The 18,957-nt window shown below is 57.4% G+C and overlaps 2 protein-coding genes across 5 annotated transcripts in view; both read right to left on the reverse strand.

Annotated features, from left to right (window-relative positions):
* ARHGAP27 (Rho GTPase activating protein 27) overlaps positions 1–10,637 on the reverse strand; it is a 38,842-nt gene extending 28,205 nt beyond the window's left edge. For both annotated transcript variants that reach the window (XM_030923756.1, XM_030923755.1), the window contains exons 1-3: positions 10,504–10,637; positions 9,927–10,058; positions 7,909–8,583 (exon numbers count right to left, since the gene is read on the reverse strand). In XM_030923756.1, the coding sequence (XP_030779616.1) occupies positions 7,909–8,565 (657 nt within the window). In that variant the 5' untranslated portion in view covers positions 8,566–8,583; positions 9,927–10,058; positions 10,504–10,637. The remainder of the gene's footprint in view (positions 1–7,908; positions 8,584–9,926; positions 10,059–10,503) is intronic.
* Positions 10,638–12,196: 1,559 nt separating this feature from the next.
* The window catches only part of PLEKHM1 (pleckstrin homology and RUN domain containing M1), a 57,102-nt gene continuing 50,341 nt past the window's right edge, over positions 12,197–18,957 (reverse strand). Inside the window, exons 10-13 of one of the 3 annotated variants that reach the window (XM_030923754.1) lie at positions 17,685–17,748; positions 17,005–17,162; positions 15,662–15,807; positions 12,197–12,214 (exon numbers count right to left, since the gene is read on the reverse strand). In XM_030923754.1, the coding sequence (XP_030779614.1) occupies positions 15,696–15,807; positions 17,005–17,162; positions 17,685–17,748 (334 nt within the window). In that variant the 3' untranslated portion in view covers positions 12,197–12,214; positions 15,662–15,695. Of the gene's footprint in view, positions 12,215–13,735; positions 15,808–17,004; positions 17,163–17,684; positions 17,749–18,957 lie in introns of those variants that run through there. The other 2 variants (XM_010383621.2, XM_010383619.2) reach the window with 2 other exon arrangements.

Consider the following 18,957-nt stretch of genomic DNA (forward strand, 5'->3'; position numbering starts at 1 on the left):
ATACAGTGGTGATGGGCAACATGAAGAAACTCCATCTCTACAAAAAATACCAAAAAAAAAAAAAAAAATTAGCTGGGCATGGTATCATGCCGGCCTGTGGTCCCAGGTTCTCAGAGTGCTGAGGCAGGAGAATTGCCTCAGCTAGGGAGGTTGAGGCTGCAGGGAGCCATGATCACACCATTGCACTCCAGCCGGGGCAACAGAGGCAGACCCTGTCTCAAACAAAACAAAACAGTGATGTGACATATGCAAGAAATTAGTAGTCTCAAAAAATGATAATGGTAGAAAATAAAATAATGCTAAGCAAGTGCAAAAAAAAAAAAAATAAAGTAAAATAAGAAGTGGTCATATTAACAATAGAAGGGCGAAATTTAAGGCTAAGCACTATAATAGGATAAAGAGGGACACTGTGTAATGATAGAAAAGCACAATTTGGGGCCGGGCGCGGTGGCTCAAGCCTGTAATCCCAGCACTTTGGGAGGCCGAGACGGGCAGATCACGAGGTCAGGAGATCGAGACCATCCTGGCTAATACGGTGAAACCCTGTCTCTACTAAAAAATACAAAAAACTAGCCGGGCCAGGTGGTGGGCGCCTGTAGTCCCAGCTACTCCGGAGGCTGAGGCAGGAGAATGGTGTAAACCCGGGAGGCGGAGCTTGCAGTGAGCTGAGATCCGGCCACTGCACTCCAGCCTGGGCGACAGAGCAAGATTCCATCTCAAAAAAAAAAAAAAAAAAAAAGAAAAGCACAATTTGTACCGACAGAACACTTTAAATCTGCATGCTCCCAACAGCACCATAGTTAAATATAAAAAGCAAAAACTAGGAAAAGCACCAGACGAGCTTTATAGAGAACATTTGAGTGGAAGGTTTAACATAACACATCTCTATCAGAATTAGAGTAAAAGACCCCTGCCCCCAAGCAAAGGATACAAAGGAAATGAAAGTTTGAATAATATAATCAATAAACTTGATTTAATGCAGATAGTACCTTATATCCCTTAAATAGAAAATATGCATTTTTCCGGCCAGGCGTGGTGGCGCACACCTGTAGTCCCAGCACTTTGGGAGGCTGAGGTGGGTGGATCACTTGAGGTCAGGAGTTCCTGACCAACCTGGCCAACATGGCAAAATCCTCTCTCTACTAAAAATACAAAAATCAGCCAGGTGTGGTGGCACACACTGATAATCCCAGCTACTCATAGGCTGAGGCAAGATAATTGCTTGAACCCAGGAGGTGGAGGTTACGGTGAGCTGAGACCACGCCACTGCACTCCAGCCTGGGCGACAGGGTAAGACTCCATCTCAAAAAAATAAAATTAAAATTAAAATTAAAAAAGAAAATATGCATTTTTCTTACATGTCTATGAAAAACTTAGAGAAATCATTTACTTGGTCACAAAGAAATTCATAATAAATTTTAAAAGTGGAGAGTTTACACATCTGGAGAAAATGAATGCTTTCCTAGTAAAATATAAAATGGCCACAATTAACCAGAAGGTGAGTAGAAACTTAAATAAACTAATTACCACTGATAAGAAAAAAAATCTGCCACTGAAAAAGGCACCAGGTCCAGAGGGTTTCACTAGAGGGAACTGTAGAAACCTTTTGAATTCATCTCTGCCAACACCTTCCTCCTCCAGGAAGCACTCCTGGATTTCCCTCTTGCCAACAAGATTCTGGGAGGGCGGCTCCTCCAACATGCCCCCAACAGCTCTTTGCAGACGCGTCATATCATATCATATCTGCCATACCATAACTGCCATGCCATACCATATCATAACTGGATCTGCTATTCAATTTCTCCTGGACAGTAAGCTACCTGAGGTCAGGAACCATCCTTTATTTTTCATTGCTCCCTAGTCACCAGTACAGCAGCTGACATTCACTGACTAGGTGAATACGGTAAATGGAAAAGCAGAAGGCACAATCGTCATTACTCTGTGATGTCTCTACAGGAGCTGCCCGACATACTCATAAGAAGGCAGAATAAATGGGAAGAAACCAACATGCTAACAGTCATTCGATTGAGATTCCCTCCTATTATTCAAATATTTGTAATGGAGTTAAGCGATTTTTATAGGGAGGGAGTAGTAATTTACACATTTAACTGGGCCAAGGAGGAGAAAGGAAGGGGGAGGCTGGGAGGATTCTGCAGGCAGGATCTTCTGCTACCTCTGCTTCCTCTCTCTGGCCCAGTCCCTAGACAGACATGGAGGCCTGGACAGGGGCCCCTGTCCCCCTCCCTTCATGCCTCACAGGGGACCCCCAGCCAGGAGAAGGCAAGGAGGCAGGGTGGGCACCTGCAAGAGCCTGGGCTGGATAGAAAGATCCTGCAGGCCCAGGCAACATCTCTGGAAGTTCCCTCAACACTAGAATCCTTCTGCAATCTGGAAACACAGCTTCCCAAATTTTAGCAAGAGCACCTGTGCCCCTGTGCCCCTGTGCCCCAGAGCCCTAGTCCTGGCTGCCCTGTTTCCCTTTCAATATGAACCAACAGCCGCTGACCTCTCACTCCCCAGCACAGATCCAGCTCCGAATCTCCCCATCATTCAGGCATGGAGCCCTGGCCACATTCCTGGTTAGCAGCTGCCCCCTGGTCATGATCATGGACCTTCCCATTCCCCAGGGCCTGGCACTGACCACCCATCCAGGCTGGCATTCAGTACGATGCCCACCCCTCCCTGTACTGGACACAGTCAGCTCTAAGAGGGGCAGAGAAAATAGGTCTATGGAGCTAAGCTATGAGGATGCAAAAGCCTAAGAATGATATAACGGACTTTGGGGACTTGGGAGTGAGGGAAAGGGTGGGAGGGGTGTGAGGGATAAAAGACTACACACACTGGGTACGGTGCACACCACTTGGGTGACGGGTGCACCAAAATCTCAGAAATCGCCATTAAAGAACTTATCCATGTAACCAAACACCACCTGCTCCCCAAAACCATTGAAATAAACATTACAAAAGATAGGTCTAGAGTGAGGCCAACTGCTGAGTCTTGGGAAGGAAGTGAGGGGCAGGTGGGCTTGTCCTGGGGCCCATCTCAGGCCCCTGGGGGCTGAAGGAAGCCAGGGACTAAGAGGTGAGAACCAGGCACAGGCTCCAGCAAGACCCCAAGAGATCATGGGGCCTGCAGGGGAGCCGCGGGGGGTGAGGGTGGTGGGCAGGGAGATCTCTGGGGGGACAGCAATGTGGGGTGAGGGTGGGAGGGGGACCCAAGAAGCTGCTGTCTCCTATGTCAGATCCTAGGCAGAGGGCTCCTGGGACAGCCCGGGGCTGCAGGTGAGCCACTGGGAGGGAACTGGGTCAGGTGTAAAGAAACCGGCAGAGCCACCCCAGGGCGGCTGCCCCAGCTGGGGGGTGGGGGTGGGGGTTGCTGGAGGAGGGAGTGCGATCAAGGGGCTAGCTGGAGTCCCCTCAACTTGGCCTCAGCTTCCTGCTGTTACCAACCCCCCTTGCCAAAGGCCACCTAGCTGGCCCCGAACGGGAACAGGTGGGTCTGTCCCAAGGCCAGTTCCTTTCTCTCAATCACAGTGGCTCCAGCTGCCTGGGTGCTGGGCCTGGATCCAGAGAGGAGGGGCCCCCAGGTGGGTTTTAGGATTCGGGAAAGGGAGGGGACAGTGGGGAAACTGCTGTGGCCGCCCTCTAGTCCCCTAGGGGCGAGGGCTCACTCACAGTTCCCAGCAGAGGAGGAGGAATGAAGGCCCCAGGCTCCTTCCAGTCGGGGCTGCCAGCTCAGGTGCGGCACCTCCGGGGCTGCTTGTATAAGAACACGCAGCGGCCTGGCTGGAACTTCCCTCCCAGCGGCCAATGCTCCAGCAACAGGGGCGGGCTCCAGGCCAGCTCCACCTGCCTGGGCCTTCCCACCCTGGGCGGGGATGGTGACCGCACCCTGAAATCCCAGAGTCAGGACCACAGCCACGGGAAGAGTCCCAGAGTCAGGACCACAGCCACGGGAAGAGTTTCAGAGTTCCCTTTATTGCACTGGCTTTGGACTGGCTTCCCAGGGCTCCCTGAGTGGCCTCTTTGGGGGAGGGGAGGAGTCATCCCTGCTTACCTCCCCTGTCTCCCTCTCTCCCCTCTCAGAAGGGTTTGCTTCTGCCCTCTCCTGGGCAGCAAGAGAACAGGAGATGCCCCTCTCCTGGGACATCAACTCTTCCACAGCAGGGCTGGGCACACAGGATGCTCAGAAGAAGGAGCACATGCCTGCCTTCAGCTTGTACTGTTCTTGCCGAGGGGAACATGGTGGCCAACCCTAAAGGCCACCAGGCTGAAACTGAACCTGGTGGCCAGGGTGGGGCTTTGGGTCAGGGGGCCTGGAACTGTTCTGGACACAGCCACTTCCTGACTGTGTGAGCTTCATCCTGTCACTAAACCTCCCTGAACCTCTGTACTCAGGGCAAATGGAGGTGTCCATGCCTGCCTTCCAAGCTGCTGGGAGCTTAACCCTGGGTACAAGCCTTTGAGCAAGAGCCCACAGGATTCTTAGCCCCTTGGGACCATGTCTTACCACACTTTGTCCCCAGTGTCCAGCACAGTGACCAGCCCACCCCAAGTGCTCAATATATGCAACTAGAGTGCATGGGGAGTGACAAGGCTGTAAAACACAATCCATGGCAGGAGCTCCTCTGTTCTGGGGGTCCCTGGCCCTGCCCGGTAGCCTGCCCTAAGCCCTGAGCTGCTGCCTGACAGACGGGCGTCCCCACACACTCCCCAGTGCCCCCATGCCACTGCCATCCCCACATCCTGCCCCCTCTGTTCTGCACCCACTTTCTTGTGCGATCCCTTCTCAGCAACGACCTCCTCCCCATCTTCAGTCTCCCTATCTCCTGCCCACGCACCTAAACCTGGGGACCACGTTTCCATCCATGGCCTACACCCCCTCTGGGCACACTGTGTCTCTCTCCTGCCCGTTGTCCACACGCTCAGATTGCACACTCACTTCTCTCTTGACCACTACCCTCTGCCTTCAGCACCCCCCTGACCAGCTGAGCTTCTAGTGGCCACTTCGGATAAGTGTCATATGGCCTTTCTCTCACATGACCTTCCTGTGCGTCCTTCTTCTGGACACTTCTTGGCCTCTGAGCCAGCACTCTCATGCTTCTCTTCCCTTTGTCTGGCACCTAAATCCAGGCGGCCCCATCTTTTCTCCACCCCGCTCCTCCCCAAGTCATCCCCACCTCAGTAAGCAGCACCACTGTCTGCCCATGAATGCCAGCCGCGAATCTAGAACTCAACCCGATTTCCCTCCTACCTCCCTCGGCCCCCAGACCCTGTCCATCCACCTCCCAAACCTTTGTTACCACCACATGCCCACGAGACCACCAAGACATTTGGCCATTCTTGAAGCCCTGGCCACAGGGATTTTTTTCTCAATCCCACTCCTGTCTCTGCTAAAAGCCTTACAGCAGCTGCAGGATAACATGCACATTCTTGGCAAGGGCCCATGAGGCCCTGCCCGGGTGGGTACCCACTCTCAACCCCATGCTCCACTCTGAGCCCCGGCCCCATGTCTTCTCTTGCTGGCCTCCTATCCAAGTGGGTGAGTCCCCTAGGACTGTGGCTGTGCCTCAGTCCTCTCTAGATCCAAAGGCTCACCAGGGCTTGGCAGGTATTTAGCTAGTTCATGCCTAATGAACAAGTGAATGGGCCTGGAGGGTCATGGTGAGTAAATGCCACCTGGGACAACTAAGAGCAGGGGTGGGGTTCCCTTGGAGGGCACGAGCAACTCCCTACCCTGGACTTTGTTGGGGGTGGAGCACCAGGGAGACCCACAGCTGCCTCTTGAATAAAGCTCCGTGCAGGGAATGTGGTTTTATTGCACCCACTGCACAGGGAAGGAAACAGGACCAGAGATGCAGGGTGACTTGTGGAGGTCACACAGTGAATCAGGGCCGTAGGCGGGGCCAGGGAGCTGCCTGTCTCTGGCCAATGTCCTAGCTCCCCCCTGGGTAAGTCCCCTACCCCCATCACCGGTGCCCCTCCCTCCATATGCCACTGCAACTGGGAACCTGCTGGGAGCTGGAGGAAGGATGGGTAGAGGGGCCACCTGGCAGGCGCTCTGGCAGCTGGGGTGATCCGTCTTCTCAGGAGATGTCAGGACCTGGGCAGTCTCCTTCCTCTTTTGTCCTGGGGCCTTGGGTGTTGGCCCTTGGGCAGACCTATAGAGCCCTGGCTCATAGGTAAAGGGCTGCCACACCTCTGACCTCCTCAACGTACACTCTCTGTGCATTCTGTTTGAGCCAGACCCTGGGCCAGATGCGAGGTTCAAAGAGCAAGGCCATTCCCCCACCTCCAGGGACTCGGCTCAGATGGGCAAGCACCCTCCCACCGTCACCAGGACAGAGAACGTGGAGAGGCCCGGAAGTGCGCCACCGGGAACCTGCGCAGGAAACAGAGGGGTGCTGCGAGGGAAGAGCGCTGGGATCCAACCACCCATCCCAGAGAAGCTGCCTGGCCGGCTGGCAGGGGCGCGAGACAGGAACCCGCCGCGGTGCCCAGCCCCGCCCGCCAGGTGCCGTTCTCCACCCTGGCCACAAGGCGGCGGGCTGCCGCTGCAGAAGCCCGAGGGAAGGCGGCGGAGACGCAGGGAAGCCAAACGAGGAGGACCCAGTCTGGGTGGACCCCCTGCTGCTGCCAGGCGCTTCGAAGCCTTACCTCGTTTAAGGCTCACAACCCTAATCCTTAAATATTGTGCTTACACCAAAGGACGCTGGGTCTAGGGGAGCGTCCTCGCGTGTAAGTGGCTGTCAGCAGCTGGCAGGTGACCCAGCAGAGTCTGGTTCCCCTTTCCCTAGTCTCAAAACCTGAGCTCTGCATTGTAACCAGACGGGCAGAGGGAAGACCCAGCAGCGGGCCTACGGAGGGGTGTCTCCTTCTTCTGGGCATCCCAGACTCAGTCCTGGCACACGGTGGGCATCAATGTTCATGGTAGTGACATCAGGGACAGCGAAAGAAATCAGGGGCTCCCAAGGTTCAGAGGTCATCTGTCCACCCCTCCCTTTGGGCTGAAGAACAAACTGAGACCCTGAGTGAGGAAGGGAACTGTCTCTAGATCATCACACGACACAGCCGGTGGCAGATGGCAGAACGGTTCTGAGCATCCTTTTTTCCCCTCGGGCTGCCCCTCCCTGAAAAGTTCCTAAAGTTCAAAATGTCAGGGTCGCCCAGAGTGTTCTGAGGATGTAAGACGTGCTCTATTTCCGATTTCCCAGATTAACACAACTGGACTCTGAAGAGGGGGGAAAAACAACCTCACTTAACCGGACGTCTTTCTGAAACAAACTCATCAAGAATTCTTTAAAAAAAGGAACTGAAATGCTGGAAGCACTCTGAAAGGGAAGCAGACGCCTGACTTTCACATCCACCCTCTCATCTGACCCCAGGATCCTGGGAGACGGGCAAGGCGGTTGAGCTGGGGCAGGCCAGCAACCCCCCGTTCTGTGCCCAGAAGCGCTTCGGAATACACAACAGCTGGGACTTGGAAAGATAATATGGGGCACACACCTGCTATAGGTTATATAACCTCCCAGCAGGGCTTGGGGCAGCAGCAGACCATCGAGCTCATTTCCTTTTCTGCAGCGAAACATGAATATTTACACAAGTGCGATAAATACAGACCATCAACAGCCTCACATCAGTTCAAGCGCAATTTTGCCACCAATTGGATTACGAAAAACCTCTGGGCTTCCAAGGAACTTTGGGAATTGCTGATGAGGGACTGGGGGTCTGCACCGCTCCCGTTTCGCGGTTGGGGAGAGGGCGCTCATCCGCAGTCTTCAGACAGAGGTGGGCGTCGTGCCCGACGCTGAGCGGAGCGGGTCTCCTCGAGCCCCGGCTCCGTGCGGACGCGGTCGCCAGCGGGCCTCCCCGCCTCCGCGTCCCCCCGTCCCCGCTCCCGGGGTGGTACCTGCTCCGCTCTCTCCTCCCGCGGCGGGCCGTGCACGTCCTGGATGACCTCGTAGACGTTCTCTGAGTCGCTGCGCGCCAGGGGCCGCGGGCACACCCAGGAGCCCGCCACGCTGCAGGCCTTGAAGCTGCCGCTGCTTCCTAGGAGGCCGCAGGGAGGCGAGACGGCGGCGCGCGCCAGGTCGTCCAGGGACTGCGCGGGCCGCACCGGCGCCGCGGGCCGCAGGTACAGGCAGGTGGGCAGGCCGGGCGCTAGGCTGCTGCGCTGGGTCGCGGCGCCGCGCTGCGCAGGGCCGCACAAGGAGCTGGCTCGGCCTCTGGGCTCCGCGGGGGCGCCGTCGGGGCCCGTGGCCGCTGCCGCGCTCACAAACCGGTAGTCATAGGCCAGCGGCTCGGGGGCCGCGGGGCCCGGGTGGGGACCTGGCGGCGGGGCGGCGGCAGGGTTGCCCAGCGCGGGCAGCTCGCGCACGTACTGCGCGGGCAGGTAGAAGGGGCGGCCACCAGGCTCACGCCGCACGTGCCACCAGTGCTCGGTGCTGCGCCGCAGCAGCCGGTAGCGCTCATTGGGCCGGATGGCCACGCGGCGCCCGTCCTTGCCGGTGTACTCGAAGGGGTGCTCCACCAGCACGTACACGTCCCCCTCCACGTCCGCCGCCATCGCGGCCGCGGCGTTTTCCTGCAGGCAACAAGAAGGAGGGCCGCGGAGGTCAAGACCACCTAGCCCGGGATAGCCCCGCACTCGGGGACAGACTTGGGTTCGAGTCCCGATCCTGCACTCGCCGTTCGCCTTCGGGCCTCAGTTTTCCCATCTCTAAAATGGCAACTTGCATAAAATCACATCTAAGGCTTCCATTCTTACACTCAGTGCTGGAATTAGGACAACCTCTTCGTTCCGTGGGGTAGATTATAAGATCTGGCCCTTGCTTCAGTCCTGCGGTGGGGAGATTGTGAGTAGTCTTGGTCCAAATCGACTAGGAGGGAAGCCTTGGCTTTAAAACAAGGGGTGATTGCCTGCTCTAAGGTTGACACCACGCTTGCCTAATAGTTGACTGAGCCTTATTTTTCCCGTCAGTTAAGTAGGAAGAACACCCCATTTACTGCCGCTACCCGGCCCTGTCCCGCCCGGACGCCTCCCGCCCTCAGAGAATCCGCAGAGGGTCTCGTAGCACTGCCTCCCTCCAGGAGCTTGCGCCCCGACTCCCTGGTCAGAGTTGGGATGCGGGCTCTGCACGGCGCCCAGCGAACAGCTCTACCTGGGGGCTGTCCCTGCCCCGCTTAGTCCAAGGGCCTTGATGTAGAGGCCTCTGCTGCCAATGCGGGGGAACCGGTTCTCTCGGTTTCTCTTTCCTTCCCCAGCTGCATCACCGCAGACGTGAGCCCGAGCCCGACCCGCCCAGCCCGGCCCGCACCGCCCCCTGCTCTCTGGCTCTCACGCCGCCTCCTGAGAAAGGCCCTGCCCCTGCGGCCTGCCCACCTACCTGCCCTGTGACCTCTACAGTTTCCCCACGAGAGTGGCTCCTGGAGAATGCACTCTGAGACAGTGACTATCAGTGCGGAGTCCCAGAGCAGGGTCCCCCAAACCTCTCCGGAGTGCTGGTCACATGCCCCGCTCCCGCCCCGGCTCCCGGGTGTCAGGGATGGGGGACACCCTAACTAAATCTGCCTGCGCCCCTCCACCAAAGCCATGAGTCGGTGGTCTTCTCCGGAAGTGCATGGCCCATCCAAAGTCCCACACTGACCACACTTCCTCCTGCCCCCTAAGCTGGCCGGGACCTGGGGCCAGGAGACCGCCGCTTGCCAAGGCAGAGGGACCGAAGGAGCAGGGTCCAACCGGGGCCTCTTCAGGGCTCCTTCGCCACTTTGTCAAGCGTTCCTCGACGAGGAAAGGGAGTAAACTGAGTCACTAAGCACATTGGGCCCTGGAGGCGGGGTCATCGAGCTGCCCAGAGCTGAGCCAACAAACCCCAAGGAGGACACTCCCCCAGCGCCCCTTCCCCCTGGACCCCGCAGCGCACTCACGTCGGCTGGGCGGGCCTCAGGGAGCCCATGGGCTGGGTGGGTGGAGCCGGCGGTGGCAGCAGGTTAGGCCCCTACCATCGCCCTGGGCGGGGTTTCCAGGGGCGAGGCCGGAGAGGCTGCGCGGAACCGGAGCTGACAAGTGGAGCGAAGAGGGACAGGGACGCTCAGGAGTGCTGTCACCGACACCCAAAGCAGCCGTGTCTGGGCGGGGCGAGGAGGAGCCTGAATGCCTCTGCTGGGGACCTCGGGGGGCATTGGGACGAGGCCCAGAGCAGAAGGCCGGGACCCGGAGCCGCGACGGCTGCGTCTGAAGGGGCACTGGCGGGTCGCGAGTGGAGCCCAAGGAGGGTGGGACCGCCCCTGCTCCGCCTTCCCCTTCCACCCCTCCCCCGTGGATTGCTGTCTCGGAGTCCCTGCGTCCCTCCCGTGCGCGGCTCTGGGAATGCCGGGCTGGGACTGGTTGTCTCGTGCGGGCGTTCCCGTTCCCGGGGAGGTCATTTGCACCCTGAATCACCCACTGCGAGCCCTTCCAACAGGATTGCAGACCCGCCCGCTCCGGGCCCACCTCCTCCCTCACCAGGGCCTTTCCCGACGCAGCCCGGCCAGGCCTGGAAAAACTCCGAGCGGGATTCCCAGCGCAGGGACGCCCACTGGAGCTCAGTGTCTCGGGCTGGATAAGAAGGAGACCCGGCCTCGGTTCCTTCCCCGACCCTGGGGAAACACAGAGAAGGGGAGGGATTGGGGGAGCAGGGAGGATCCCTGGAGTGCAAGAGCGCACCAGTCGCCAGGTGGTCCCCTGCATCCACTGCCCAAGCTACAACGGCGTCAATGCCTGGGTCGGCGCTGGGAGCCTGGGCCTGCTCCCCTCCCGCCCCCAGATGGAGGGCAGCCCTTTGCCTACCTTCTCCTCCCCGTGGGATGCGGCCCGCGCAGCTCCCGCCCCAGCACGGAGACAAGGGGAGCAGGCGCGCGGAGCTCCCGGGTGCGAACCCGCCACCTGCCGCACCCTTCCCTCCCCCACCCTGCCCCTTTCCCTACCCCCACCCCACCTCCCACCCCAAACCCCGCTCGGCGCCCCACTCCCGACCCTGCTTGCCCAGGCACCTCGGGGCGTCCCCTCGCCGGCCTCGCCTCCACTTGTCCCGGCAGGCGCGCGTGGGCTCGGCTTCCCGCGCTCCCTCCTCGACCGCGCGGCTCCCGCGCTGCCGGGTTTCCTGTTCAACAATATAACCAGGGAGGCACCGGCGGAGAGCGCCCGGCAGAACTTCCTCCCGGACTGGGGCTGGGCTGCGGTTGCGAGAGACAATCCCCGGTGTCCTGGCTTCCTGTCCCCTCTGGGCTGGGCCAGCGCCTGACGAGCGAAGACGCCATCCCCTCCCCTGCACTTCCCGGGATCCTGGGCCACACCTGGCTGTCTCCAGGGAGGAAGAGGCCGCGGGGCTGAGACGGTGGGACTGGGGAGGGCGGGAGCCTCCCCCGTAGCTTCTCCTGGCCAGATTGCCCTCCCACCATCCCCCACCCGCTCTTGATCCTTGTGGGTTAGGGGGGCCACCCTCCAATCCGTCCACAGGGTAAGCTCAGAACAACCTCCAGGAGTCCAGCCCCAGGGTCCTCAGCCTTGGGGGTTTTCTGTTTGGGAATTTTCTGCCTCTCTGGACAAGCAGCCTTGCCCTGATCTGAGCCTGCACTTACTGCAGACGTTACAAGCCACAGCCCCAGCAGATCCCCTGCCCTCAGGGGCCCCAAGGAACAGTTGTGCCTGTGGACCTGGCTGTGTGTGCCGGGAGCTGGCTGATTCAGGCTAGTGTTCTGGGAGGAAGAAGGGCCCACATCCCAGGCCATGGCCCCTCTTGACACCACCTCCTGGGAGCCCAGGGTTGGGTGGGAAGCTGAATCTGGCCAGGCTCATTCTGGAACTCCCTTACCTGTCTATCTTTGCCTCTGCTAGGCATTGCCCACCCGTGAGTCCCCACTTCCTCTGAGAATCTCAGTGTGTCTGAGGCTTGGTGGCACCTTGGGACCCTCCAGGGTAGGCACACAGCAGAACTTGGCATTGGTCTTTGCTCAGCATCGGTCTTTAGTGCCTGACATGCTTAGAAAATAGTGGCTGAGGAATCTTCTCTCCCTCCCTACCTTTTAGGTGCCTCCCCGCCTGCAGCACAGCCAGGCAGCAGCTGCAGTGGTGATGGTCTTTGGTGGGGTCAGGCAGGCATGATGCCCCACTCTGCTGCTTGGCGGCTGGTAGGCCTTGGGAGCTCTGCCTTCTCTCTGCAGCTCAGCTTTCTTTCCTATCAACAGGATAGTAACACCCACTTCACTGGATTATTGGGAGGATTAAATGAGGTCCACTAAGCAGTGCTTACCACATGCCCAGCGCACACAATATATCAGCTATTTTTTTTTTTTAAGACAGTCTCGCTGTCGCCCAGGCTGGAGTGCAGCAGCACGATCTCGGCTCACTGCAACCTCCGCCTCCGGGTTCAAGTGGTTTTCCTGCCTCAGCTTCCTGAGTAGCTGGGATTACAGGCATGCACCATCATGCCCAGCTAATTTTTGTATTTTTGTAGAGACGGGGTTTCACCATGTTGGCCAGGCTGGTCTTGAGCTCCTCACCTTGGATGATCCAACCTCCTCAGCCTCCCAAAATGCTGGGATTACAGGTGTGACCACCATGCCTGGCTATATCAGCTATTATGACTACTTATATTATATGATAAGCTCTTGGGGGTTGGATTGGAATCTCCAAACCACCCATCCTCCTTCAGGCAGAATAGGAGAAGGGGAAGTCCCAGCTACTCAGGAGGCTGAGGCAGGAGAATCGCTTGAACCCAGGAAGTGGAGGTTGCAGTGAGCCAAGATCACGCCACTGCACTCCAGCCTGGGCATCAGAGTGAGACTCTGTATCAAAAAAAAAAGGGGGGGGGGAGGGGAGAAAGGGATACAGGTACCCTCAGAGGCACTTTGCTGAGGCTGGAGAGGGTCTGAGCCCACTGGCAGGGCAGCACCAGGTCACATGCCATGGCCCTCCACTGGGCCTCCCTCCCCCAGTTTCTCTTCTCTTCTCTGGGCCTACCATCTACTGTCCTGGAGGGAGGTGAGGCCCTTGGGGAAAGGTGGGGCACCTAGATGGGCAAAGGGTGCCACCTTGTAATCTGAAAAGGACCTTCAAGGACAGGAAATCACAGACCTGAATGTTGTCTGTTTCCATCCCATTTTACTGCAACCTGATTTCCCTGAGAATTAGTCTGTTTCCTGCTCCTGTTCTTAAAATGGACAGTGGTGTGGGCCTCCCCTTGGAGGGATCCCCTGGGCTTCTCCTGGAACTTCTGAGGAAGGTCAGCAGCCAAGTAAAAGTCATTTTGAGCCCTAAAACCATGAGCCCTGAATCAGGGACTCTGCTTAAATAATCCATCTTTCCTGAGCCCCAGCTCTCCTTTATTTCTCCTCTGAGAAATGTCCCCTGTATCCTGAGGTTTCACATGATCCAGTGTCAAGGGTCTGTGCTTTGACATTTAAGTCACAGGAAAAGAAGCCACCAGCATGGGATCAGCTTGAATTGTTATACAAGTGTGAGTATACCTCCCCAGAGACCCTGACTGCTGGGCTTGGCAAGGTGGCTTTCTTACTCTCTTCTCCCTGCCCACTCCTGGCATGCAAGCCCTCTGCCTACAAGTGTTTGTCACGGACCTCCCAAGCCTTCCCCTGTGCCAGGGACTAACAGGAGGGTAGGGGGCCCCTGACAGATGGTAACGATGGCTGGTGGTCTCCTCCCAGGCAGTGGCAGTGTTAGAATTCAGAAGCCAGACCAGTGATGAGAAAGATCAGGTCTTTACTGCAAAATCATTCAAAACTCACATGGCAGCAATTCCTTCAATACATTGCCAAGACTCCTCAGGGCCAGAGCCCTGCTCACTAGGAACAGTGTATTGCATAAAATAACATTTTAAAAATAGTGTGGGCACTACCTTTCTGAGGGAGGGGAGGCAGGAAGAGTCAACGCATCAGAAAACACTGGCAGCTTCTGGGGAATGGGCCCCTCAGGGCCTCAACCCTGCTGCCTCCAAGGGCACCTTCAGAGAGAATCCTCACAGGCCCAAGCCCTCCCCAGGCCAGGCTCCTGCCCACTCAGGGATGGGGCAATGAGGGCTCTGACTAGGACCGGCTTGTGGTGGAGGGTTTATGTGGGCCATGGCGGTGCATAAACCCAGCTCCTGGCTTAGGAAGCGTTGGCGTCTGGGCACAGGTGTGCGCCATGACCGGGAGAAGCTGTGCGCAGCCTCCACCTGCCTGCTACCACCGCCTCTGTTCTGATGCACAGGGATCCAGCTCCAAGGCTGGGTGGATGACTCAGCAGCTGATCGCCCCCAGGGAAGGGTGGAGGTGGGCTCATCTCTGACAGTGACATGCGGATCTCCACCTGAGGCCTCAGACTCCAAGCTGAGCACAGGTAAGACAACTAGGACTGAGAGCCTGCTGGGTCCAGGAGAGGTGGAGGATGGCGACAGAGAGACCATCAAACCCACATTTCCCCAAAGCCTGGAGGGTCTGAACATCGCTTTGAAAACAATTCCAGGCTCCCACCCCAGCCCCAAGGCCCCTTCAAAGGCAGTCCTGCTCCGGGGAGGTTCTTCAGTCTCCAGTGTCCTGGCTGGGCAAGTTCAGTGATGCTGTGGGAATTCATGGCTTTGTGAGGCGGCAGCTGTATCCACAGGGCAGCTCCCCAGCACGCCCTGCATAGCTTAGGGCAAAGGACCAGGTCACTTCTCCACAGTGCAGGGCCGGGCTGCCTGCCTTCTCTGGGGTCCTGCCTATCTGTGCCTTGGCAGGGGTTAGGCAGAGTGTGACCCCGGGCACCCACCAAGGTGGGCCTGGAGCATCTGCAGCAGCGCCCCTATCTGTAGAGGGGTGAGGAGGGCACGGGGATCGGGGGTGGGCAAGACGGTGACCCTCCCTAAACCGAGGAGGGCTCAAAGTGCTGACAGTGCTGGTTTCCAGTCATTTCTCCTCCTAATGGGACCAAGGCCCCAGGCTAGAGAAGAGCTAGGGGCTCTGGCGCTGAGAAAGGGGTGTGCTCAGCAGGCGAGACGCACTGGGGTGAGGAGTAAAGAGGAGACAGAGAGGAAGCGGGGTCACCAGGACTGGCCCTGCCCTGCTGAGGGGCGGTTTGGCACTGGCAGTGAGGGCCAAAGAAAGGCACTGGGTGGGCCCACAGGCCCTGTCCCAGCAGTGGCCTGCCCGCCAGCCACCCGCTGCCTCTAGGCCAGGCCTGAGTGGCTCCTGTGCACCCACTGGGGGTGAGAATGTCTTGATTTCTTGGGTGACTCGCGTAGGGTCACCAATAAAAAAATACTTTCTGTTGAAATATGAATGGGAAAAACCCACCTTAAAAAACTAGACCTTTTAATCAGGAATGTGGAATTGGAAATGCTCCCCAAGCCTCCTTTCCAGTGTTTGGGCAGCCCTAACGGAGGTGCCGGGACGCTGGTGAGCCAGGGCCTGGTGAGTAAAAGACCCTGTCTGCCCCGAGACAGGGAGCATCTGGTGGTGGCGACGCCTCCTGCAGCAGAGGGGTGGTGAGGGGGCCAGGGGACATCATGGGGGCTTCCTGGGCTTTCTCTGGAAGGCCGGTGCTCTGGTCACATCTGAGGGTCTTCCTGACAAGGGGACACAGCTGTGATACGGTGAGTATCCTGGGCTGATGGCAAACCCAGCTGGGATGGCTGAGCTGCACTCACCCTCGGCCTTCAGAGCGGGGTCAGCAGATGGGCATCAGGCGAAAACATTCTGTTCCTGGTACTTGCGCCGGCGGGCACAGCGGGGGCAGCCCTTCTTCACCACAGCCTGGCAGCTCTGGTGGAAGACGGTCTTGCACTCGGCACACCTGGGGAGAGAGCAGCACGCCTGCTGGTGCTGGCTGGGCTGGAGGTTGCCCTGTGGCCACGCTGGCCAGCGCTTTTGACCAGAACCCATGATACGGCTGTGACGTACTGTGTAACCCATGCACGCACACTGTACCTCTCCATTCCAGAACAGGAGATTCTCGAAACAGTGCTTACCGATATGTCACACAATGCACACTGATTTTCTCTGTCCTACTGCATTTTTTTTAATAAATGCTGCTTGAGAGTCATTAAAGATTTCTTGCCTGTATTTAAAAAACATTTACTTATTTTATTTATTTTTCAGAGTCTTGCTCTGTTGCCCAGGCTAGAGTACAGTGGCATGAAATCGGCTCACTGCAACCTCTGCCTCCCAGATTCAAGTGATTCCCCTGCCTCAGCCTCCCAAGTAGCTGGGATTACAGGCGTCCACCACCACACCTGGCTTACTTTTGTGTTTTTAGTGGAGACGAGGTTTCACCATGTTGGCCAGGCTGGTTCGAACTCCTGACCTCAAGGGATCCACCTGCCTCGGCCTCCCAAAGTGCTCGGATTACAGGCATGAGCCACCACGCCCGGCCAAGATGGTATAATTTTAAAAACTCAGCCCCAGGCCCATTCAGGGCTGAATCCCGGCCAGTGGACACCGACAGAAAAAGAACTAATGTTCCCAGTTCAGTTTTCCACTCCCACATGGGTTGCAGGAAGTCTGGACAAATTTTTCCATTGAGAGGTTGCTGATAATGAGCAATAACTGGGAACAAGAGTGATCATTTCAGCAACAGATGCAGTGGCAGTGGCAGGTACCACCCACCAGGTGCCCACTTTGTGCCTGGTCTCATGCCAACAGTGCAGGGCAGTAACTCATACAATCCTCTTCAACCCATGCATACACTGTGGCTTCAGCAGGCTCTACTCAAAGAGAGCCGGCAGCCACCTCTAGGAAGACAGATGGTTCTGCAGAGGCAGAGGAGTCCTGGGAAAGCTTGTCTTGTCTCCTGAGCTGGACCAGAGCTGGCCATGACTGCCCAGGGCATGGGCTGTCCCAAACAACTGCACCGTCCCTTGGCACGGCACAAAGCCGATGTTCAATATGCTCCTGCCCATAAAGCGAGTCCTGCTGCCCTGAGTGCTTGGGCCAGGCTGTGGGTGTGGGGAAGGGTGGGGCTGGGAGACGGCTGGCTGGGTGTGCCACATACCTGACTGTGGTGTCAAACTCAAAGGGGAAGATGATGTCGTGGTGCTGGCAGATCTGGCAGATGAAGCCGCGCTGGGTGCACAGGTCGCAGTGGTAGACATGCTGGGAGGCAAATTCGATCAGGGCCTTGAGGAATCCTTCATATACCCCGTCTGCAATCTGCGGAGGGCAAGTAGGAATCCTTCATACACCCTGTCTGCGATCTGTGGGGGGGCTGGTAAACTGAGGCCCCAGGCCTTCCAAGCACCTGCACTGAGGCGCCATGGCACCCTGCCTGGAGAACTTCTACCCCTAGTTTCCACGTGGGCAAGAAAAGAAAACCTCCCTGAGTCAGGCTGAGCAGTGCCAGCGTCCAGCCCGTGGGCACTGAGGTCACTCAGGGCTAATGGGACTCACAGATGAGACCTGACTCCATTGAACCCTCTCCCTGGGGAAAGGAGTATTCCAAACTCTTTTCCTGTGATCCTGGGGTTGCTGGAGTGCTTGCTTATTCCAGGGTGCTGGGGGTATCCGTCCCTGCCCAGGAAGCTAGGGCAGCAGGGCAACCCACCCAGAGCTGCAGAAAAGCTGCAGACTGCTGTCTTCAGTAAACTACAGACACCCCCTCCCATCTTCCTTGCTGACTTGTCCGGGAATGAAGTCTCTCTGGAGGTCTGGGCGGGGGAAGCAGGACACTCTCACCTGCTGGAGGTCAGCAACACTGAACCTATGCGGAGACTCCAAGAGGTAATTCCTGTGGTTGAGCCTTCAAACAAAACACAAGTGATTCTTTAGAGCGGTTTCCAAGACCCGGGCCAACCTGTGTTGTTTGTTTTCATTCCCCTGGCGCTGCTCACCAGGCAGACACCTGCCGCCTGGGCGGGGCAGGGGCTAGGAGCGTAATTCGGCCTGCCTGGGCTTGGGGCCTGGTCTTCAAGGTAACTAACTAGCTGGTGGGACCTTGGGCAAGTTACTCAACCTCTCTGAACCTTGGGTTTCCCTCTCTGGGAAATGGAGTTGTCTGGATTAAGTAACTTATTTAAAGCATTTGGCTTGGTGCCGAGCTCACAGTAAACACATAATTAATCATGAGGAGGAGGATGGGTGCAGACACCTGGAACCTTAGACCCGGAACTGGGCTAAGAGCTTCATACGCATTCATTCATTTGATTCTCACAATAATCCTGTGAGGCTGGTACTATCACAATCCCAACTGAGAAGAGGAAATAGGTTAAAGCACTTGCCTGAGGTCACACAGCTAGTAGGCAGGAGAGCTGGAGTTTGAACATAAGGGCCTGGCTCCAGAGCCTGCACCCCTGTCTACCTGGCAAATGCCTAGAGATGCAGGTTGTCATTATTGCCACCATTACATACCAGGGACAGTGCTGGGGACAGTAATGCACAGGATATGGCCTCTGCCCTCCTGTTTGGCCCCTGGTTTGGCTGAGGGACAGACATTAAAGTGTCTGGTTTCAGTGCTACACGAGAGCAACTGAGATGTGTCCTAAGTATAGCAGATCCCATTTCAGAGGTGGCGGGGGCAGCAGAGAACAAGGGCTCAGCCGCCAATGCAGCTCTAGTTTCCACCACACCAACAGGAGGGATCCAGCGGGCCCCATCCTGATGGAGAGGAAACACCTGCAGAAGGTCTCCTGGTGCAAAACCTGCCTGGCCTGGCTGTGTGTGTTTGTGTGGGTACTGGTGGTGGGAGGTTACTCCAAGTCAGAGGATGCTTGGAAACCTGCCCCAGGATGCCCCAGACATCTGGGGACAGGATGGTGCCAGCCCTGGGTCTGGGCCTCCTGGGTGCAGCAAGCTGTGGAGCATCTGGAATGGGGGCTTGGCCTTGTCCCAGCTGGTGGCCTCAGCTGTGGTCCAGGGGAGCCCAATCCGGGGTAGAGACGGTGAGTCCCACCAAGCAGCCGTATAGGCCAAGATGCCAACTGGCCCCTCCGTTTACCATGCTGGTGTCCCC

This window comes from Rhinopithecus roxellana, chromosome 19 (genome assembly GCF_007565055.1).
Source record: "Rhinopithecus roxellana isolate Shanxi Qingling chromosome 19, ASM756505v1, whole genome shotgun sequence".
Taxonomy (NCBI): Eukaryota; Metazoa; Chordata; class Mammalia; order Primates; family Cercopithecidae; genus Rhinopithecus; species Rhinopithecus roxellana.